This window comes from Neofelis nebulosa, chromosome 9 (assembly GCF_028018385.1).
Source record: "Neofelis nebulosa isolate mNeoNeb1 chromosome 9, mNeoNeb1.pri, whole genome shotgun sequence".
Classification (NCBI taxonomy): domain Eukaryota; kingdom Metazoa; phylum Chordata; class Mammalia; order Carnivora; family Felidae; genus Neofelis; species Neofelis nebulosa.
Genome location: NC_080790.1, coordinates 21,487,012 through 21,505,055, shown reverse-complemented (window position 1 = coordinate 21,505,055; position 18,044 = coordinate 21,487,012). Strand labels below are relative to the sequence as shown.

General features: G+C 55.1%; 1 protein-coding gene across 1 annotated transcript; it reads right to left on the bottom strand.

Annotated features, from left to right (window-relative positions):
- Positions 1–160: 160 nt before the first annotated feature.
- On the bottom strand, positions 161–18,042 carry SLC35F6 (solute carrier family 35 member F6). Its single transcript, XM_058682800.1, has 6 exons — positions 17,825–18,042; positions 9,016–9,088; positions 8,087–8,258; positions 7,630–7,842; positions 6,714–6,824; positions 161–5,148 (listed from the first exon to the last, which is right to left on the bottom strand). Exons 1-6 carry the CDS (start codon positions 17,899–17,901, stop codon positions 4,679–4,681), a joined length of 1,116 nt encoding a protein of 371 aa, XP_058538783.1. The 5' UTR covers positions 17,902–18,042; the 3' UTR covers positions 161–4,678.
- Positions 18,043–18,044: the final 2 nt, after the last annotated feature.

Below are 18,044 nucleotides of genomic sequence, written 5' to 3'. Positions count from 1 at the left end.
TGCATGGACGTTATTGATGACTGGGGTCGCGGGGCAGCCAGGATCCGGGCTCTGGATCACACTCTCCAGCGCTGCAATGGAATCCTCCTAGAGAAACGACCCCTTTCCCTTCCTTTTACTATCGAGGATAGTACGCATTCAGGTCAAATGTACATCTGGGTAGTTAGAATAAAGGGAATTTTTATTTTCCACACGTTTTCTTGCATTTCCTCAACGTTCTACAGTTAACACGTAATCAGGGGAAAATGTCATTATAAAATCAGTGATTTCATGGAACCCTTGTTCACTGGTGGGAATGTAAAATGCTGCAGCCATAGTGGAAAACAGTATGTTGACTGGCCAAAAAAACTAAATGTGCAATTACCATATGATCCAGCAATTCCACTTCGGGGTATACACTCAAAAGCAGGGACTTGAACAGGTATTGGTACACTAATGCTCACAGCAATGTTACCCACAACAGCCCCCAATGTCCAAATAGATGAACAGATAAGCGAAATGTGGTACATACATACAATGGGATATTATACAACCTTAAAAAGGAAATGACACGTTACAGCACGAATGAACCTTGAAGGCATTATGTTAAGCGAAGTAAAACAGACACAAAAGGAGAAATACTGTATAATTCCACTTACATGAGTCCACTTTCACGAAATTCATAGAAAGTAGGATGGTGGTTGCCAGGGGCCAGGGGAAAGGAGGAGTGGGGAGTTAGTGTTTGATGGGTATGGAGTTTCAGTTTGGGAAGACGAGGAAGTCTGGAGATGGTGTGATACTGCACAACAATGTGCACGGACTCAGTGCCATTGAACACTTAATAACGCTCAAAACGGTCAGTTTTAGGTTGTGTGTATTTTACCACAATTTTTAAAAGGAGGGACAAAAGGGGGCACCTGATTGGTTCAGTCGGGAGAGCGTGCGACTCTTGATCTTGGGATTCTGAGTTCAGGCCCCACATTGGGCATGGAGCCTACTTAATTAAAAAAAAAGGGGGGTGGGAGGAAAAGGAGCAAAGTAAGGAAGGGAAGAAAAGGGAAGGAGCTGTACCTGGGGATACTCAGTGGGTCCACTGGTGGTGGGGGGAATGGGGTGAACAGCCTGGTCTAGAAGACCCACTCTTTGGTGGTGCCTTATGTGACAGAAGATCCGAGAGCCAAGGGCTCTATAATGTGAGCTTATTCTTTGATTGGCTCTTGTATTCATCCTCTCCATCGTTTCTCTAGTTCAGACTCTAATTATAATCAAATGTTGTTTTACTTGTCTCTACCTTTAGTGATCCTTCCACACAGCAATTTGGATCATGTCACTGCCTTGCCTAAACTCCCCATGGTACTCTACTGTCTACAGATTGAGTTCTGATCCCTCAGCAAAGTCTAAAATGTGCAGCACCATCTGGGCGCCTGCCCACCTCTCTGAACTTGACTCTGGCCACTTTTAGTGTTGCGTGCTTATTGCCAGGCATACTGGTCTCCTTACCTACGGTTCTTGAATACATCACTTGCATGTTTCTATGCTTTTTACAAGCTTCTCCTTTCTCCGGGAATACCCGCTCCCTCCAACCCCACCGGCCTGGGAGACTCCCTGCTCATTCTGTAACACCCAGCTCAAGTGGTACTGCCTCCTCTGTATCTCAAAGGCCTCTTATGCACGTCATGCTGTGCTGGAATTCTTTCCTTCCACATTCATCTCCTGTTTTCTTTCATGGGCCCACAGTCCTTGGAGCACATCAGTTCTCAACACAGTTCAGTAAATTCTGGGATAGTAATCCTTTACTAAAGACTCTTGGACAAGTGTTCTTAATGAAGAAGGGTGATTTATGAACTTTTATAGCTAGGGGAAACTCCTTGCTGACTTTTACGTTTTGAGAGGATGTAGTTAACATAAGGCCAGAAGGGTTCTGAACCAAGGCAACTATGAAACGAGGTCAATCTGTAAAGCAGGTCAGGGAGGTGTACATATTTGGCAATGCTGAGAACCTCTCCTTTTTATAGGTAGCTAAGGTCTTGAGAGGGTGTCCAAGGTCACCCAGCCAAGGTAGAGGTGGGGCTGAGGCACAGCTCTCTGACTTTGGATTCTGCTTCTTTCCTCTATACGAGGTGGCCCTTCGCTCCACTCCTCCTCCTGTCCTCGGCAGGGGTCAGAGCTTCTGACCTCTTTGAATGCTGTTTGCTTGTTAAAGTAGCAGAGACCTTCGGACAAAGTGAAGACAAAACAGAACCACTTGGCTTGGTCCTAAATCTCTGCCTTGTGGGCAGCTTCCTGGAGGACAGGAGCCTGAGAGCTACTCCAGGTCCCGGATGGCAGTCCTGCAGGAAGCCCCTGCCCCCCCAGCTCTCCCAGGACCACCCTGTGAGGGGGATGGACTGAGCAGTCCACCACAATGCAGACGCTTAAATTAAACGTCAGTTTGAACCGATGTTTACAGAAGTCTGTTATCAGTCAATTCTGATTTGGGGGTTCAGAACCTTCACACCAAACTTCCACCATTCAGGGCCCCCTTACTCCACTGAAAATATTCCCCACAACCTTCCAGCTTCAGTGAGAGTGGTGGTCCTTACCCTCCCACCCACCTGACCAGCAAGGCCTCGGGAACTCCCCCTCCAAAGCATCCTTGACAACAGGAGAGTGAACCTACTGTCACCGTAAAATGTTCTTGAGGCATCTTGTTGTCTTAAAATAGATGGAGATTTTACACTGGCCTCCATGATGGTGAATTTTAATAAAACCTTTCTTCCCCTCTGAGCAGGACCGATGCCGTGTGCTGGGCCTCTGCTGGGGCTTCCGTGCCCCTGGCGGACCACCCTGGTGGGCAGCGCAGCCTTACAGGACGCTCCACTGTGTGTTGACACTTTCAGGCACCTTCAATTTATTATCTTATGTAATTTTCATGCTCATTCTGCAAGATGGAGGCTGGTTTTCCTATTTGGGAGATGTGAAGACCCAAGCTCCAGAGGTAAAGTGATTCACCCCGGTCAGTGGCAGGTCTGATGTTTAACCCTTGCGCTCCTTCCCTCTCATTAAAAAAAAAATAGTAAGATAAAAAAAGAGCTTACACTGCTCATTTCCCTTTTGTTTTTAAAAATAAAGCCTAAAACATTCTAAGGCCCCAGTTTTTTGGACAGGGCAGCTGGAGTCCCAGCACACTCACTCTCTGATTACACACTGTTCCCCGCAGAAGCTCGGGGGCCCCTGGGACTTGGAGCTGCTGATAGGGAGAGTCCCTCCTCACCCAAGAAACCGTAATAACCTGCTGATTCCCACACTGCCTGAAGGCTTTGCTTGTCAAATATCTCTTCCCCCAGAATCTATTTTAAGGAAGGCATTTGGTGTTTTCTTTTATGATGGAGCTGCCCAGAAAAATGGGTCTGAGGCTCCAGAAACTGCCACGGAGTGAGGAACTCAGCAATGAAGGGCTGCTCAGCTCCCCGGGGTCCCCAGTGCCAGTACCCTCCCTTTGTGGTGGGGTTACAGGGAGGACAACAGCACATGAAGCTTCTAACCCAGCCATGGGAAAATTGCCCAGAGAAACCAGTATGGTGGGTGGGGCTGTAGGTCTGGAATCAGGCAAACCTAGCTTGGAAAGCTGGCTCCGTGAGGAAGTCACTTAACCCTCTCTGGGCCAGCGGTTTCCTCATCTGCATCCACCTGTCAGGCTGTTATGCAAAAGTTAAGCCTTTAACACATGCCTAGGATACCAGAGTTACTTTAAATGGCGGAGTCCCGGTAAATTCATCGCCCTGGAGGCTAATCGGTGGAGTCAGGTTGCTGGGGGTGGGGCTGAGGTCCATGTGCTCCGGATCCCAGCCTGCTGCCAGATCGGATCACGTGGCTGCACGGCTAGAGTCCACAGCCAGACAGCCCTTTGCCAAACAACTCACATCTCTGGGCCTCAGTTTTCTCATCTTTAAAAGGGAAGGTGAAGAGATCATAAAAGCTGCTATTAAGGGCTGCCTGGAACTCCCCTCATGATCTCTGCCAGGCAGGGAGGCCTTGAGCGTGTGAGCAAGGACAGCAGGACTGGCATGGGGAGGAGGTGCCATGGGCAGAGGGACAATTCCCAAGAAGGGGCGGCTATTACTCCTTTCCCACAGAATGGGCCCAGCTGAGTATGGAAAGCACCGAAGCCACAGCGTCTACACCCGCTGCTTTCTAGAGGAGGATGCCGAGGCCCAGAGCAACCAGGTGATGGGCTGAGGGAACTTTCGCTGAGTTTATGGGACAGCCCAGCTAAAACTTAGGTCTCCAGACAGGGTTAGGGAATACCCTACATGTTTTAGAAAATATGGTGCTTAATTCTGGTTTGAATTTGCTCACTGACCTCTCTTCTTTGGAGAACCACGTTTAGCTTATGGTTCAGGAGGAAATCTTAGGGTTGTTAGCTCCTGCGATCCCACTTCCTGATTTAGTGCTAGGGCTGCAGGCGGGGTGGTGGTGCTGGGGGGAGCCTGCCAGGGGTGGGTCACTGCACCCAGGCCTGTGGGGGATGCAGGGGGTGGTGACAGAGGAGGACCTGGGTGTCTGGTGGTCTTCTGTGGCAGCAGCTGCCCCGGGGGTCTGTGGGGAGGGGCAGGGTGAGGCCTTAGGGACGGGGCGCTGGAGGCTCCCCAGCCCTTGTGGCCTCAGCCTCAGGGTGGACAAGGCGCATCCAGGTAGCAGCAGAGAACCCACAAGAGGCTCAGCTGGCATCGTTGATGGGAGTCCGAGAGCCGCCGAGCAGTCTCTCGTGCTCGCCCTCCTCTGCGGGGGGCCGGCCCCTGGACAGGCGGGCCAGCAGCGGCCGGTGCAGCCCGTTGTAGAGGGCGGTGCCCATCAAGAGGATGAGGAAGCCCAGGATCTGCAGCGGGTGGAAGGCCTCCCAGCCCAGCGCCAGGCTCAGGGCCCAGATGACGACGGTGCGCAGGCTGTCCAGCACCATGCGGGTGGTGGCGCTCAGTTCTTTGGTGACGCTGATGCCCGCGAAGTTGAAGAAGGCGATGCTGCTGATGTTGCCCAGCAGCGCCAGGGCGATGAGTGGTTGTCGGCCCACCTGGCAGAAGGCGTCCAGCGTGTCCTCCAGCGTCCCTCGCGGGTTTCCGCTGAAGGAGCCGGCGGGGATGTGGTACATGGGCACCAGCAGCAGGGAGAGGATCACGAAGCCGAAGAGACCTGTGGGAGTGGAAGAAGTATGCGGCACTCTCTGCCCACCCCGAGATCCCCAGCTTAGCCCGCCCAGCAGGGGCTCCCCTGGTGTCCCTCCCGCCACCCCTCCCAGCTCCTCCCTCACACCTGCTCCCCCCTGCAGGGCCTGGGGCTGCCTGCTCATCTGGAATTCACAGCGGCCTGCTGAGGGGGCTCTAGCTGCCCTCTTCCGCTTTAATCGTGTTTTCTGTCTGGACCCAGAGTAAGACACGCGTTATACCGTTACCAGTGTATGTGTGCGCAGGCACGGATACGCTTGTATGTGCACTTTCACAAACCAACAGCCACCCTCGCAATGTTCTCTGGCTCTTTCAAATTCTATGGTATTCATTTAAAAAAGAATGGCCGCTGCCGCCACTGCACTGCTCTCCCAAGTGTGGAAAAACACCGTTCTCTAATTCGGTGCCATTGGTCTGTGACCAGGAGCTGGATCTGAATGTAAATCAATGCGCTGCTCCATTCAGAAAGTCTTGCAAGGGAGAAAAAAAATGAGTGGATCCAAACAAACTGCTTGATGATGTGGTTGACTAACTAGTCGATGATCCAGCTGATTAACACTGTGCCAGAAGCCCTCGGCGCCCTGTGGGCCAGGCGCACACAGCTTCCTGACTGGCCCGCAGGCCACACTTGGCTAGGACTGCTCTATTCTGCCCTGCTGGTTTCATACCTTTAAAGCTTATCTGCTTTGGGAGTTACTTTCCTGCTCAAACACCCTTCATGCTTCTAGGCGGCCTAGATGGCTCAGTCAGTGAAGCGTCCGACTCTTGATCTCGGCTCAGAACATCTCATGGTTCGTGAGATGGAGCCCCGCATCGGGCTCTGTGCTGGAAGCGCAGAGCCTCCTTGGGATTCTCTCTCTCCCTCTCTGTCTGCCCCTCTCCCACTGGCATGTGCACATGCACACTATGTCTAATAAATAAATAAAACATGAAAAAATAAAAACCTTTGGCGGTTCCTCCCTGCCCATCACGGAAAGTCTAATCAACTTCCCGGACGTTCAAGGTTCTCCGGGATAAGACCCTGACCCATTCACTTCCTGATCACTGTCCCAACATCAAACCCATATCTCACCCAACTACTCCTCACTGGTTTCCACATTCATGGCCAGCTCCCCGCGTCTTCACTTTGTCTGGAGTTCCCTCCTTCCCACTCCTGTTGCAGCTCAAGTGCCACCTTCCCTGTCCTAAAGACACTCAGATGTGCTTGGCAAGTGACACATCATTTGAGCACAAGTGGCCTGAGCCCAAATGCACTGTCTGGTCCTTTCTTGCTGGCCAACTCCTCTACGGTGGGGCATGTATCCCCTTCATCCTCCACCTCGGCCCCCCTGGCTCCTGGCTCTGTGCATGGCAGGCGTCAGAGTATCTGTCAACACACACGTGGTGAAGGGAGGGAGGAATGGGGGGGGGTCACCCCCTCCCCGTGGACCCTGGCACCTTGCCCCGTGCTCCTGCTTGTGTGTCCCCTCCACGTGCTGCCCTCCGGGGTGTCCCGGCAGCAGCGCCCTGCTCCCAGCCCCCGTGCTCACATACCCTCAGTGCCAACTGCCCGCAGTGGGTGCACATTGTGCCTGTAGACGAACTTCTCCTCTAGCACCATCTGGATGGAGACGATGATCTGGGCCATGATGATCAACAGGTCCCCTGTGGGGGAAGTGAGCCAGGGTGAGACTGGGCTGTACGGGGCCGGGGGGGCAGGGATGGAGGATGGCTGTGGAGCCAGAGGCAGGGTGGCAGGCCCAGTGCAGGGTTAGACGGCTCCCACAGGGACACAACCACCCCCACAGCCCCTGCCTTTTGCAGGACACCATATAGTTTATGACGCAATCATGACAGTCCTATGCCTGGTTTCCTAGTCCCTGAGGGGTGGGGTAGCCCCGCAGGGCAGGCACTGTCACCACTCTGGGCTCCAGAAGGCCCGGAGGCCTGCCTGGGACTGCGAGTGGCACAACAGGGTGATAAGCAGGTCTTTTGAGAAGCACAAGCCTTTGTGATAGACATTTCTGGTTTAGTCCGTCCTCGGAGGACCAGAGGGGTCCCATCATCATAGAAGAGGCTGCAAGGCCTCCTTTCTGGGACGTGGGGATTACTATGATGATGACCTTCAGCACTCATGCCGGGCTGGGTACTTAGTAAATGCTCAAGAGACATCCGTTCCCTTCCTCTCGCAGACCCAGTAGTTTGTGTGTTTATCATGGCACAGACCCTCTCCCTCCTGACCTCCCCTCCTTAGCCACCCCTCTCTCATGCTGCTTGTGCCTCTGTGCACTCTATCCGCCACCTCGAGAGAAGGTGCATGCCCAAGTCGGCCCGTAGGTCCCCCATGTGCCCTCACCAAGGGCCTGGCATACAGAAGAGCTTGCAAAAGTCTGTTGACGGACTCTGTGCTTGGCTCCCAGGGAGGACAGGACAGGATGGGCAGCCCCTGGGTCCCTGGCCCTTGTCGTACCTGTGATCACTTCGCTGAGCTTGTGCTGATCATCATGCTTGCTCAGAAGGTCAGCCAGGCCGACGACCACCAGCCCCGCGATGGTGGCAAGGATGCCCAGCCACTGGCTCAGCGCCAGCCTCCGCCCCAGGAAGGCCACCGAGAACAGGCCTGTGAATATAATCACTGCTCCCCGCAGCATCTGGAAGCTGGACGCACTGGTCATGTTCAAGGCTAGAAGAGGAGAGACACACAATGTTAGCTCCCAAGGGCCGAGGCTATCTTTTCACTGAGGTGTCCTCAGGGCTGAAGACACACCTTGCACATAGTATGTACTCAGTAAATCTTGTGTGTGTGTGCGTGCGTGTGTGTGTGTGTGTAAGTCTGGGAGTGGGGCAGGAGTGAGATGAACTGGGGTGGGGGTGGCTGTTTCACCAGTGGCCCCTCGGGCTCTTCTCAGCCTGGCCCAGCTACTCACCCACATACATGATGCTGGTACCCGTCATGTCGCAGAGGGCTGGGGGCAGGAAAAGAAGGGGATTGAAGGGCTGCTGGGGATCCATGCTGCCCTCTGGGTGCCTCGCAGCTCTGCACCGGAGCAAGTAGAAGGCAGCCAGGCAGGAGAACTCTCCCAGGAACATGCCCACTGCCTGCAGGGGACAGAACCCTAGAAGTTTAGAGCTGGAAGGAGAATCACCTTTGACAAAATTTTAACACAGCCTTTCTTCAAACAAAAGCTTATCTATAACTTGATGCGTCCAACAGACAAAAGCAGAGCTACTGTGTGTGAAAGGCCAGACACTACCTCCTAGGTCTAAGCCCTCAGCTCTAGAAACATCCAGATGGGAACCTTAAGGCTGTGTACAGCTGGTCTGAAAACCATCAGGGTAGGCCAACCTCTGGTCAAGCTCCAGATTGAGAAACAGAGGCTCAGAGAGGGTTAAGAACTTACTTAAGGTCACAGAGCAAGTCTGCTGGCAGAGCTGGGGCTGAAATACTAGCCTCCCGCTTCCCAGCCTAGCGATAAGGTGCTTTCCATTTATGGTGTCTGCTCTATCCCAGAGGAGTCCGGGCTGCCCATGGGTGCAGAGCGGGCTTTGCTCCTGGGGTTGATGTTTTCCAAATGTGTCCTGACTTGGACGTGGGAGGGCTGGCCTTACAGCGTCCGGGGCAGGACTGCTCACCAGGACTTATGCAGGCCTTCCAGAGAGGGCTGTGCCCTCTGCCTTCTTCCGCGGGCACTCACACCCTGGCGTCTGTTCTGGGGAGGGAGGGAGGGAAGGAGATGGTTCTCCCGGGAGCAGGGGAAGGCGCCACCCTGGGTCAGGAAGCAGCAGGGCCTGGTGGGCACATGTGACCTGAGGCCTGGGTGGTCAGAGGTGGGGAGGCAGGGACGGGGCTAGATACCTGAAGGAAGGGATGCTGGAAGCTGTGTTCCTTGCTTCCTCCGCAGCCCGGGGCCACGAAGTTGTCTGCCCACCTGCAGCGGAGAGAGAGAGAATGTCAAATCCTTGGGCGCGTGCGGGCTCTGCAAGCCTGGCTCTGGGGCCTGCGGACAAGCTGGCTCCTCTCAGAGCCAAGAGGCCAGACTTAGGGGACTTGGCCCAGCGTGAGACTCCTGCTCGAAGGGGCTGGATTCCACAGCACGAAGTCTTCATCTGGGACCGTGGACAGGAAGCGGGGGCCTAGAAACTTTTAGCCAAAATACAGCATTTCCTCAAACTGGGAACGTAGCCCCGCAGTACCTGTGACTTTGTCACATGCACAAGTCACAGTTACTCTCATCAGCCCATCAGAGTCTTTGCGGATACTGTGAAGTGCCAATTACATCCATCGCTACTACAAAATTACGGCAATTAGACCTACTGCTTATAATCTTGTGTTAAGAAGCATATACACACATATTACTCTATCACAAATAGGATTTTTCAATGTTCTGATAACTTTATTTCAACATAAGTGGCTTTTTCTGTAATCCTATCCTTTATCTGCATATTTTAAAACAACATTCCAAGCTTTACCAGACTGTCAAAGGGGCCCATGGCACGAAAAATACCAGGCGCCTGTGGTCTACGAGGGCATCTGGGCCCTGGGAAATGACTGTCTGGCAGAGAGCAGCCGGTCACCTTCATATCACCTGAAGGGTCTGGAGGGTCTTTCTAGCACTGACTGTAAAGCAGGTGGCAAGTGCGTGGCTCTAGCAGAGGGGACGCCCCGCCGGCACCCTGGCAGATGGCATAACCGAGTGTGGCGTGCTTCCCCAGCAACCCCAGGACCCCTCACGGCCCTGTGCCCTGGCAGCTACCGCCAATCATTCTGCACCGTCTGCCGTCCGTGCACTACAGCTCCCGCCCCTGAACTTCGTTTTTGCTGGGCTTTGTCGTGTCCCTGAGGTCTAGTCTAACCTCTTCCATTTGAAAGTCCTTTAGAGGGGCGCCTGGGTGGTGCAGTCGGTTAAGCGGCCGACTTCAGCCAGGTCACGATCTCGCGGTCCGTGAGTTCGAGCCCCGCGTCGGGCTCTGGGTTGACGGCTTGGAGCCTGGAACCTGTTTCCGATTCTGTGTCTCCCTCTCTCTCTGCCCCTCCCCCGTTCATGCTCTGTCTCTCTCTGTCCCAAAAAATAAATTAAAAAAAACGTTGAAAAAAAAAAAGTCCTTTAGATATTTGGAGACTTTTCCACCTTCTTTTGAATCTTCTCATCTCCTGCCTGAAGAGCCACAGCTCCTCCTAACCTTTTAGTCCCCTGGCTGCTGACTTCTGGAAGCGTGCAGGTGGGCCCGGGCCCAGAGCTGGGTGATCTGGCTTGGACTGAGCCTGGCAGGAGGGCACCCCCACCCCCCTCATGTTGCATATCCTGCCGTTCGTCGACATGGCTTCAACTGTGTCTGTCATATCACAAGCCGACTCAAGCCAATGCAGACCCAGGGCAATGTCCTGCGGGCCATGGACCTGCTCCTTGTGTAGCACCCCACGCATAGGTGGCGGCTGTCTGTAAACTGCAAGACCCAGGACTTTATTTTTCTTAAATGTCCTTCCTTGCAATGTCTGTCAAGAACAACCGCACGGTTAGTACCTAGCCCTACTCTGCTGGCTCATTTCTGCAACAAGGCCAAGGTCCCAAAAGGTAAGGGGAGGCTTTTGTTTCCTGTGCCCTCCACAGTGCTACAAGTATGGGCCACTGGTTAGGGCCTGGGTTTGACAAAGATCCTGGCCAGCCCTGGCTTCTCTCTGCCTTGAGTTTGAGGAGGGGACCAGGGAGCTCTTTCCCACAGCCTGGGGCAAGGGCATAGGGCCCGGATGCTGGCAGCATGAAGGGCAGGTAGAGCTCCTGGGCAGCCATGAGGGCGAGACCACATCCATTCGCTGATCTGACCACACCCCAGGGCCAGTGAACAAAACAGGGCCGTGGCAAACTTATCTCGCAGTGAATGAGCGGGAGACCCCGACACTCCAGAGATGCCAACAGGGGCAGGTAGGAGGGCCTGTGGTTCTTGGGAATGGTGAGGGTCAGAGGAGAGCTGAAGGGTGGGAGTTCTGACAGGACTGGTTGGAAATGTAGGGAGAAATCTGGGTCGGGGGACCAGGCTGTGAGCAGTCCCAGTACCAATGTGGCAAAGAAAGCCCCCACTACAGAAACCACCGGCTCTCTGAGGTCTCACTTCTGTCCGATTCGCGGCAAGTTCGGGCTCTTGGATCCCCGGGCAGGAAGAACTACTCTCACTCTGGGAGGACCTGGGGGTGAGGCACCCAAGTGTAACAGAGGAGATGCGAGGAGTAAAGAGGTTAGGCTTTACCAAGGTGTATAGCCAACTGCCCCAGGTCAAGTCAGAGATGGAAATTCCTGGAGCTGGAGCCAGGGCTCTGCCAGGAGGAATGAGGGAGGTCCTGCCAAGTCCGTGAAGGTCAGCCAGAAGCTCAGGGCGAGGGCATGCGTGCAAGCCCCTTCCTCATCATGGTACTACACCCAGCATACATGGTAGGCTCACGAAGTGCCCCCCCCGCCCCGCCTCGATCTAGGGGTAGAGCCATCTCCCGGGACTCCCCCTGGGTGACTGCCTATGCAGCTTATAGCAACGACAACTCACATGTCTCACTGTGTGTTCCAGAGTCACTATCACTTAAGAGAGTGGAAGCTCGGCATCCAGCAACTTCTCTATCTCTGGACCCCCAGCTCCTGGCACATTACTATACGGAAGCTCCAACATTTTGTGGTCGGATAAATGGGACTGCCAGACTCCACCTAGCAAATAGGCAGGTACTACAGTCCAGAGGCAACGTCCTCTGGGTCCTAATTGCCCACTTGGGTGAGGTGCCACCTGCTGGTGGGGCCGGCCGGGCTTGTCCCCAGGGGTGGGCAGCGAGTGCAGAGCCGGCTGTAAGGCAGATGCTGAGCTCCCCCTCCTGCCCCGAAGGCCTTCTTTGCTTTCCCCAAGGGGTGGGACTGCCTCAACAAGTTGGGGCTGGCAGTGTTCCCAGCTTGGGAAATGGAGTCCTCTTGTATCTGAAGGCTCAGAGCAGGCTTGCAGCCCAAGGGATTGGGTGTCAGGACCGGCGGCCCTGCCCAGCCTCTCTGCAGGCAGGGAAGAGTTCGGACCTGCAGGCACTTAGGACTGGAGTCAGGCTTCTTGTCCTGGTCCTGAGACAGGCTTCAGCTCACTGTGTCGGCACAGGTGGACCCCAGACAGCACAGAACAAGAGACCAAAACCAGCTCCAGTTCGTGGGGGGATGACAGCAATGGCCCCTAGGGTGGGGTTGTTGTTTGCAAAACGCTTCACTACGTGTTTTTAGGGAGGTACAAGTCACTGAGCACTGACTTCGTGCCAGGCCTGTGCTGAGCACTTCACGTACTTCATTTTCCAGGCGGGGACTTGTGGGCTTGGGGTGGAGGGGTGGAGGGAGCCGGGCTCAGACTCACACAGTTAACAAAGGGCCGGGTCTAGCGCCAAACCCAACTGCTCACATGCTTTCCGAAGAGGCGGTAGGATATGTGGAAAGCTCACGACTTTTGAGCCTCATAGGTAGGACAAGTGAATAGGTTTCTCATTTATAAAATAGGGATGATGATGCCAATACTGATGAACTGTCAAAAGCAATAAATAATAGGAGATATGTAAGAGGTGGCCCATGGCGGGTAGTCAATGAAAGTCCTTTTCTGCCCCTTCTCCCTTTCCCCTCTACTGAGCAGGAGTCTCACCCCTCGTGTTGGGTCAACATTGCCTGCTCTGCTCCAGCCCTAAAGCTTCTGGGAGAGCACCCATTCTCTGGGACCCACCCTGCTGGCTGAAGCAGGGGCGGCTGGAGGGGCCACAGGGCCAACAAGTGCCGATACAGGAGAAGAAACGCAACCATCATCTCAGGAAGCACCTTATTTGACAAAGAACCCGGGGACCAGAGAGGGCTGGCTTGAGGGACATGGGGCTCCTCGGGTGCAGAGGAAAGGCCAGCACCCAGGGGCCTCCTCCTCCAGTTCTGTGCTCCTTCCTCAGCACCTGAATTTCTCCCATCACCTTCTTATTCCAGATTCTTCCCACTCCCCTTGCTGAAGTGGAGAGAGGTCAGCTCTGCAGATGGGCCCTCTCTTCTCTCTAGATACTGTACCCTAAGGGAAAGCCATAGTCTCATGGGCAGGAGGCCTGTGGGACCCCGCAAGGGTCCGGCTCATGCTACATGAGTAGATGCCTTCTGTTGGCGGAGACTGGCTTCTTTTAGATGGGGTCTCGGCAGGGCGGTGGAGGGGGCGGTGTGGGCTCCCCGTGCTGGGGGTGAGTCACTCTGGCATGGCCAAACTCAAAGCTCAGCATTCTGAGAAGCGTGCACAACCACGTGAGGGCAGGGGGTGCGGACAGACTGAGGATGTGGCTGATGGAGCTCCCTCGGACTGACCGGTTGTGCGTCCCATCCCCCTCACAATCTCTGCCACTTCCTCTGGCGCCCCCGGCTTGTCAAGCCTGGTGAGTCAGCTTCTTTCTCCTGCCTGGGATCTTTGGAAGGGCCACGGAGCTTCTCCACTCTCTGGGTGTCACAGCGGTTGGTAATAAACAGTCACGAGCCCTCTCATCTAAGAATTGCAAAATCTTCCTCAGTGGATCCCTTGTTTCTGGGTGGAAGGTGGGGAAATGATGCCCATTTTACAGATGAACCTGAGGCTTGGGGAGGCCCCATGACTCACCTAATCCCATAGCTTCCAAGCCTTGCAACTCTTTCCACTCTACATAGGGCCCTCCTGAGGCTGGCAAAGGAACCCTCTGAAGCAATTATCCAATGCCAGCTCGTGGGATTTAAGGGTAGGGACAGCCACCAAGGCAAAAGTTAGAGCTGGCACAGAAAGGCCATATACAAGTCCTTCCCTAATAGAGGCCCGGTGGTTCCAGGCCTCCTGCCACCTTCCTGGCAGGGTTCCTGCACCAGGGGCCTGACTTTGGAGGGGAAGTCACCCCCCCCCCGCCCCCCACCGGCCCCTCCCGGGCGGGGTGAGCTTCCCAGTCTGCGGCGGTTTAGGTGGCGATCTGAGCCTTACTCAGTGAGTGTCTACTTGACACTGGCTCTTTCCATGCAGCCCCCCAGCGGGATTCAGGAAAAGGGGGCTCTGAAAGGGACAGGACCCCACAGGCAGGCTCTGGTTCAGACAGACAGCCCTAAGCAGTGCTGAGTGGGGGAAACGTTTGGTCTGCAGGAGACACATCAGCAGAAGGTCACGGTGGGGGGGGGGGGGGGCGAGGGCAGCCAAGAAAGGAGAAGCAGCTACTTCACCGGGAGGGGCCCTCTGCCAAGGCCTGGGGACAGGGCCACGGGGCCAACCTGATGGGCGGCTTTCCCTCCTGTGGGTATGTGCCCCCTGCCCCGGCCCCAGCCAGGGCAGGCCTGTCTCCTGCAGCCTCCCCAAACCTGCCGAGCGGGCAGTGGCTCCCTCCAGGGGAGAGATGCCCTGTGGTCCCAGGACAGCAGGTGGCATGTGCTCAGCCACTTCCGTCTCTACTATGTTTAGTCTCCCCTGGACCCTGGGGACAGAAACGTGCTCCTTTTAACAGGCCAAGGAACCGAAAGAGGCTACTGGAGATGCAACGTGGGAACCGAGAGCAGCCCCTGGCTCCAGGGGGGAAATAAGCAGGGTAACAGCAGGATCCCCTGGGCTGGGACGCAGGCCTGCTGCCCAGTCCCAGAGGTCGAGCACTCTGGTGGCAGGGAGGGGAGCTGCCACTTGCGGGATCACAACTCCCAAGGGTCACGCTTGGCTGCTCTTGCCTGCGGAGATACGAGAGGAGATTCCCAAGGAAGAGCGGCTTTGGGTTCTGCAGCTGTGGAAGGACTGGGCTAAAATGCGGAGACCCAGGATGGGGTGCCTGGGTGGCTCAGTCGGTTAAGCAGCCGACTTCAGCTCAGGTCATGATCTCACGGTCTGTGGGTTCAAGCCCCGCGTCGGGCTCTGTGCTGACAGCTCAAAGCCTTAAGCCTGTTTCAGATTCTGTGTCTCCCTCTTTCTCTGACCCTCCCCTGTTCATGCTCTCTCTCTGTCTCAAAAATAAATTTAAAAAAATGTTAAAAAAAAAAATGCGGAGACCCAGGCTCCCACTCTGACACCAGTCAGCTGGGCCACAAAAAGAAACTTCTCATGGGACCCCGACCACAGATCGTGGGAATGAGAATGGGTGATTTCTACGTTTCTAACAACTTGAAATGCCCTGAAAAATGAATAGAGAAGTCTCTAGCTGAGACTTCCATATTGATGGTGAAGAGCCCGGATTCTTGAGCCAGATCACTTTGGTTCAATTATCAACTCTGCCATTTGACAGCTGACTTGAACTTGGGCAAGAAATTCCACCTTTCCATACCTCAGGCTCCTCATCCGGGGACGAGCATATCTCCTTCACAGGCTGGTTACAAGAATTCATTAAACTAACACGTGAAAGGTGGCCGCAGGACCGGGCATGGGATGCTCTCTGGATAGCAGTTGCTTAGTTAGCACTGGCTGTGGTCACATTCTAGCCAGTCTGTCCCTGTCAGAAACTGCAGGTCAGAGTGTGAGTTCAAATTGCTAATTCCCATCAGGATGTACATAGTTGCTCTCTCACATTTTCTCTCTGAGGGTGTCCCTCTCACAGTCTGGCCTTAGAACAATGTTTGGGGCCCAATTCTGGTGGTCCATCTGGGGTAGGGAGGCTCCTGAGAGGCCCCACATCAGGTGACAGGATCAAAGGCTGGGTCCTCACATGGGAGTCTCTTTCCTGTCTCTGAGGCAGCCTCCAAGGGCAAGGCCTCCTGGGGCCAAGGATGCCCCTGGCCTCCTACCTGACCAGGAAGGAGCTGAGTTAGCACAGTTTACCCAAGTAGTAACTGGCAGTCTCAACTGTCCTTGGGGACAGAAGCCCTGGCAGACCCACGGCCACTCTGGAAGCACTTGGCTAAGGCCTTAGCTAGTACGACAGATGGGCAGACAGACAACTTGGCCGCTGTGTTCAGATCCTGAGAATGGGAGCTCTCATGTTGAGTCACCTTTACAGTTAAGGGCTCAGCAAAAGCAGTGACCTTCAGGAGGCCACAGGGCCCAAGAGACCAGCTCAAGGCACAGACACAGCCGGCCATAACCCAACCAGAGACAGTGGGGTTCACCCAGAGCTTTACTTCCTTTGGAGAAGGGAGGACACCGTGGTTGCCAGGCTGTATATTCTAACCCTTTCACCTCTGATTCTAACCATCTCAAGCTTTCTTTTGGTTGCTTCAGCATCCTTCCCTGAGTCCAGACAGTGCCTTACACCCTGTAGGTACCTTATACATGTCTGATCAACTGAACAGGATGCCTCTCTTCCAAACTCTCCTCTGGAACATGTCTCATATCACTGATGGAGTGTGCTAGGAACAAACACCTCAAAAATGAATAGGAGATGACTGCCCCCCGCCCCCAGCCCTCAGGGGGCCTGGAACACAGCCCAGAGGGTGACTGGCATGCCTCCCCCTTGCTGTGGTGGCTGGCAGGGCCCAGCTGGAAGTGAGGTCTGGCTGGGAGAGGGCCACTGTCCACTGTTCTCCACGTGCACCTTGGAATCGGTTCAGAGAGAGGCCAGGATCTGGGTACTGGGGGCTCTGAGATGGTAAACAGAGGGGGCAGGAGAGCCCTGTCTTGAGGCGGGGGCAGAGCAAGAGACAAAGCACTGCCCAGACAAGGGGCTGCCTCCAGGGTCTCCTGTGCACTACAGAGAGGAGGCCGTGCTCAACCCCTCAGTCTCATGACAGCCCTGGGTCCTCAAGCCCTAACCTCCTCGGGACTATTACCTCTGTCGCACAAGCACCTCACCTTCATGCACCAGGGCTGAACCGCCCACCTGCCTTCCCTGTCTGGGTTAATGACACTTGTATTCTCGCAGGCAGAAACCCTGGACTGGTCATTGTCTCTCCATCCCGTGGGTCAGGGTTTATGGCTTCATTCTGTACCTGGTCTCTCCCACCTGTCCCTTCCTTTCCTACCTCCCTCATCTGCTATGCAGCAGGCTTGGAGTGGTATTCCCTGCACCACACTACTCTTCATCTTGACCATCAGGTTCATCATACCATTTGTAACCTGTCACTTTCTGCTCAAAAGCCCTTCTTTGACTGTGGGATTAAGATGCGGCCTGGGCATTTGGGGCTGGTTACAATACTCTTCGATGTGACCTTGCTCTTGCCTGCCTCGACGTCCAGCCACATGTAGATATCCCACCGAAATTTCAAGGCCCAGCTGTAACCTCTCCTCCGTGAGAAGCCCACGGGGCACCCCTTCTCTGTCGCCTCCACGCTCACGGATTACTCGGCCTGCATGGGTTCTACCGCAGCCCGTGTGAACAAGTGTGGGAGTGCCCCTTCACCCCACCTCTGCCTACAGCTCTTGGAGAGCCTGCCTCCGAACCGAGCGTTGGGCTCCAACCCTCCCGTTTAAAGACGAGGAAACTGAGGCACGGAGACGGAAGGTGACTCGCCGGGATCGAACACTCAGCGATCAAATGAGCCGGGGCTTGGGTCCTCCAGCTGGCGACCCGGCCTCTGTCCATATTTCCCCGGGACTCGCGCCCCTCAGGGGCCCCCAAATCGCTTGAACCGACCGGAGAAACTAGGCGAGCCGGTGAAGCCGGGAAAGGAGAGCCGAGGAAGGGAAGGGCGAGGAAGGTGCGCGGGGTCGCTGGCGCCCTCGCGGGCCGCGGCAGGTCCGGCTGAGCCCCCTCCCCTTCCAGCCAGGCCCGGACTCACTTGGCCGAGAGCGTGTTGATGGAGCCGGTGACGAGCATGAGCCCGGCCAGGAACAGCTGGTATTTGGTCCAGGCCATGACGGCGAATGCAGGGAGCGAGAAACTGCAGGGACCCCGGGACCTCCGCGCTCGCTCCAGGTAGCAGCTCCCGACCCCGTCACCAGGGGGTCTCGGGAGCGAGCGCTTCCGGGCCGGGCGTCACGTGACCAGTCCAGGTCCCG

Excerpts from the sequence above, each read along its gene's own strand:
- SLC35F6 (XM_058682800.1), bottom strand. The coding sequence starts at position 17,901 with ATGGCCTGGACCAAATACCAGCTGTTCCTGGCCGGGCTCATGCTCGTC. Across the intron at positions 7,843-8,086 it reads TACCAGCATCATGTATGTGG|CCTTGAACATGACCAGTGCG; the intron begins GTGAGTAGCTGG and ends CTCCTCTTCTAG. Across the intron at positions 6,825-7,629 it reads GCTCAGCGAAGTGATCACAG|GGGACCTGTTGATCATCATG; the intron begins GTACGACAAGGG and ends CTTCCCCCACAG.